Raw genomic sequence first — 1,494 nt, 5'->3', positions numbered from 1 at the left:
ATGTCAGGAATGAACTCTTGGAGCTGTCTTACCGCAGAGCCTAAATCCACATCTGATTCATCAGAATCGCTCCTGTCCTCAGATATGTATCTTGTTGCAGAATTGCTAGCTGATTCCAAATTGCTTTCTTCTTCATGGGTAGGTTCTAACCTAAGGGGGAAACTGGGTTACTAGCAAGTTATCCCTTCAGTCAATATCTTCTAACTCTTCCTGGAATGGGTCAGTCTAGAAAAGTACAGAAGTTAAACTGCAACCTGGGAGGTAGCCATTCATTCACTAATTTTCAAATTCTTTACACACCCTGATTAGATTAGGTGTGGACAGGATGTAACTGATCAGATCCTACCAGTCAGTGCTAGTTTCAGTGCTTCTTCTCACCCTTGGTTCTAGTAAACAAAGCCCTTTTGATCTCTACAGAGATTCCCTCCCCTCTCTTACTTTGAGTTGAGTTGTAGAATACACTGGCTCTTGATTGGTTAGCTAGGGTATAACCGCGGTGGCTGTCCCTGCTGCACAGACTTCATTTCTCCCTCGGTTTTCCCAAATGCTTTTCCCAGTTCTCCAGCAGATGGCAGAATCTGCCTGCTTAATATGAGTCTGTCAGACTGGAAACTACACTCTGCAGTCTACATGTTAGCAAGTTAGTGACTTTCCTAAGACCTGTGGCCCAAGGAAAGCTAGGGCTACAGCCCTAGCATATTCTTGCCTTGTGATCAATGTACTGACAATGTCCCAGAGTGAGGACAGTGTGAATGGCTCATATGTGTTATCAATACCATCCCATGTGACACTTAACATTTGGCAGTCATGTAAAACTATTGAAAGCCAGAACTACCAAATAAACACAAAAAGATTACTGAATGAAAAGAAAGAAAAGTAAGAAGAGAAAAATTTGACCTGGGTCTGGATTTGCAAGTAGGGAAGTACACTGATACAGCAGGAGACAAGTAACCATAGCTACATTCCTTGTGTGAAAGCCAAGTTTCTGCTGCTCCGCAGAATCCCCAGTATAAGATACATAGCCCTTATGTCCATGCACACTCTTAGACAAGCCATGGGATTGGGGAGTCTTAAAATGGCTCAAACTTATACAATTAGGTAGAATAGATCTCAGGGAAAATCTAATTAAACCATCTCTACAATATGAAAACATTCAGCTATCTGCTCAATTAAATGTCACACTAGTCTTAAGATTTCTGTCATCTCATATGCACACAGAAGACACACCCCATTCCCACCTTACCTCTGCATCTCTTCCCTGTGCTTCTCAGTGGAACAAGCCTGAGCTTCTGCCTCTGTTGGCCTGTGGTCCACATCCTCTTCCCTCAAAGTACCACTGCCTTCTGGTGAGTCCATGAGGACATCGCCAGCCCTGCTGTCTAGCACTGAGGCAGAGTCACTAGAGGTGGCAAGAGCAACGGATTTACGCCTCTTTTTCTTGGACTTTTTCCTGATACTGTGGGACTCTTTGATGCTCTCACCTTCTTCTCCAGC

The 1,494-nt window shown here is 43.8% G+C and overlaps 1 protein-coding gene across 1 annotated transcript in view; it reads right to left on the bottom strand.

Moving 5' to 3' along the window:
• The window catches only part of Ttf1 (transcription termination factor 1), a 21,229-nt gene extending 19,741 nt beyond the window's left edge, over window positions 1-1,488 (bottom strand). Inside the window, 2 exon segments of the mRNA XM_031369563.1 lie at window positions 1-150; window positions 1,244-1,488. Coding sequence (XP_031225423.1) covers window positions 1-150; window positions 1,244-1,356 — 263 coding nt within the window. The 5' untranslated portion in view covers window positions 1,357-1,488.
• Window positions 1,489-1,494: the final 6 nt, after the last annotated feature.

The sequence above is a fragment of the Mastomys coucha genome, unplaced genomic scaffold, assembly GCF_008632895.1.
Source record: "Mastomys coucha isolate ucsf_1 unplaced genomic scaffold, UCSF_Mcou_1 pScaffold15, whole genome shotgun sequence".
NCBI lineage: Eukaryota > Metazoa > Chordata > Mammalia > Rodentia > Muridae > Mastomys > Mastomys coucha.
The sequence above is the reverse complement of the archived record's forward strand: the minus strand, read 5'-3'. Positions and strand labels throughout refer to the sequence as shown.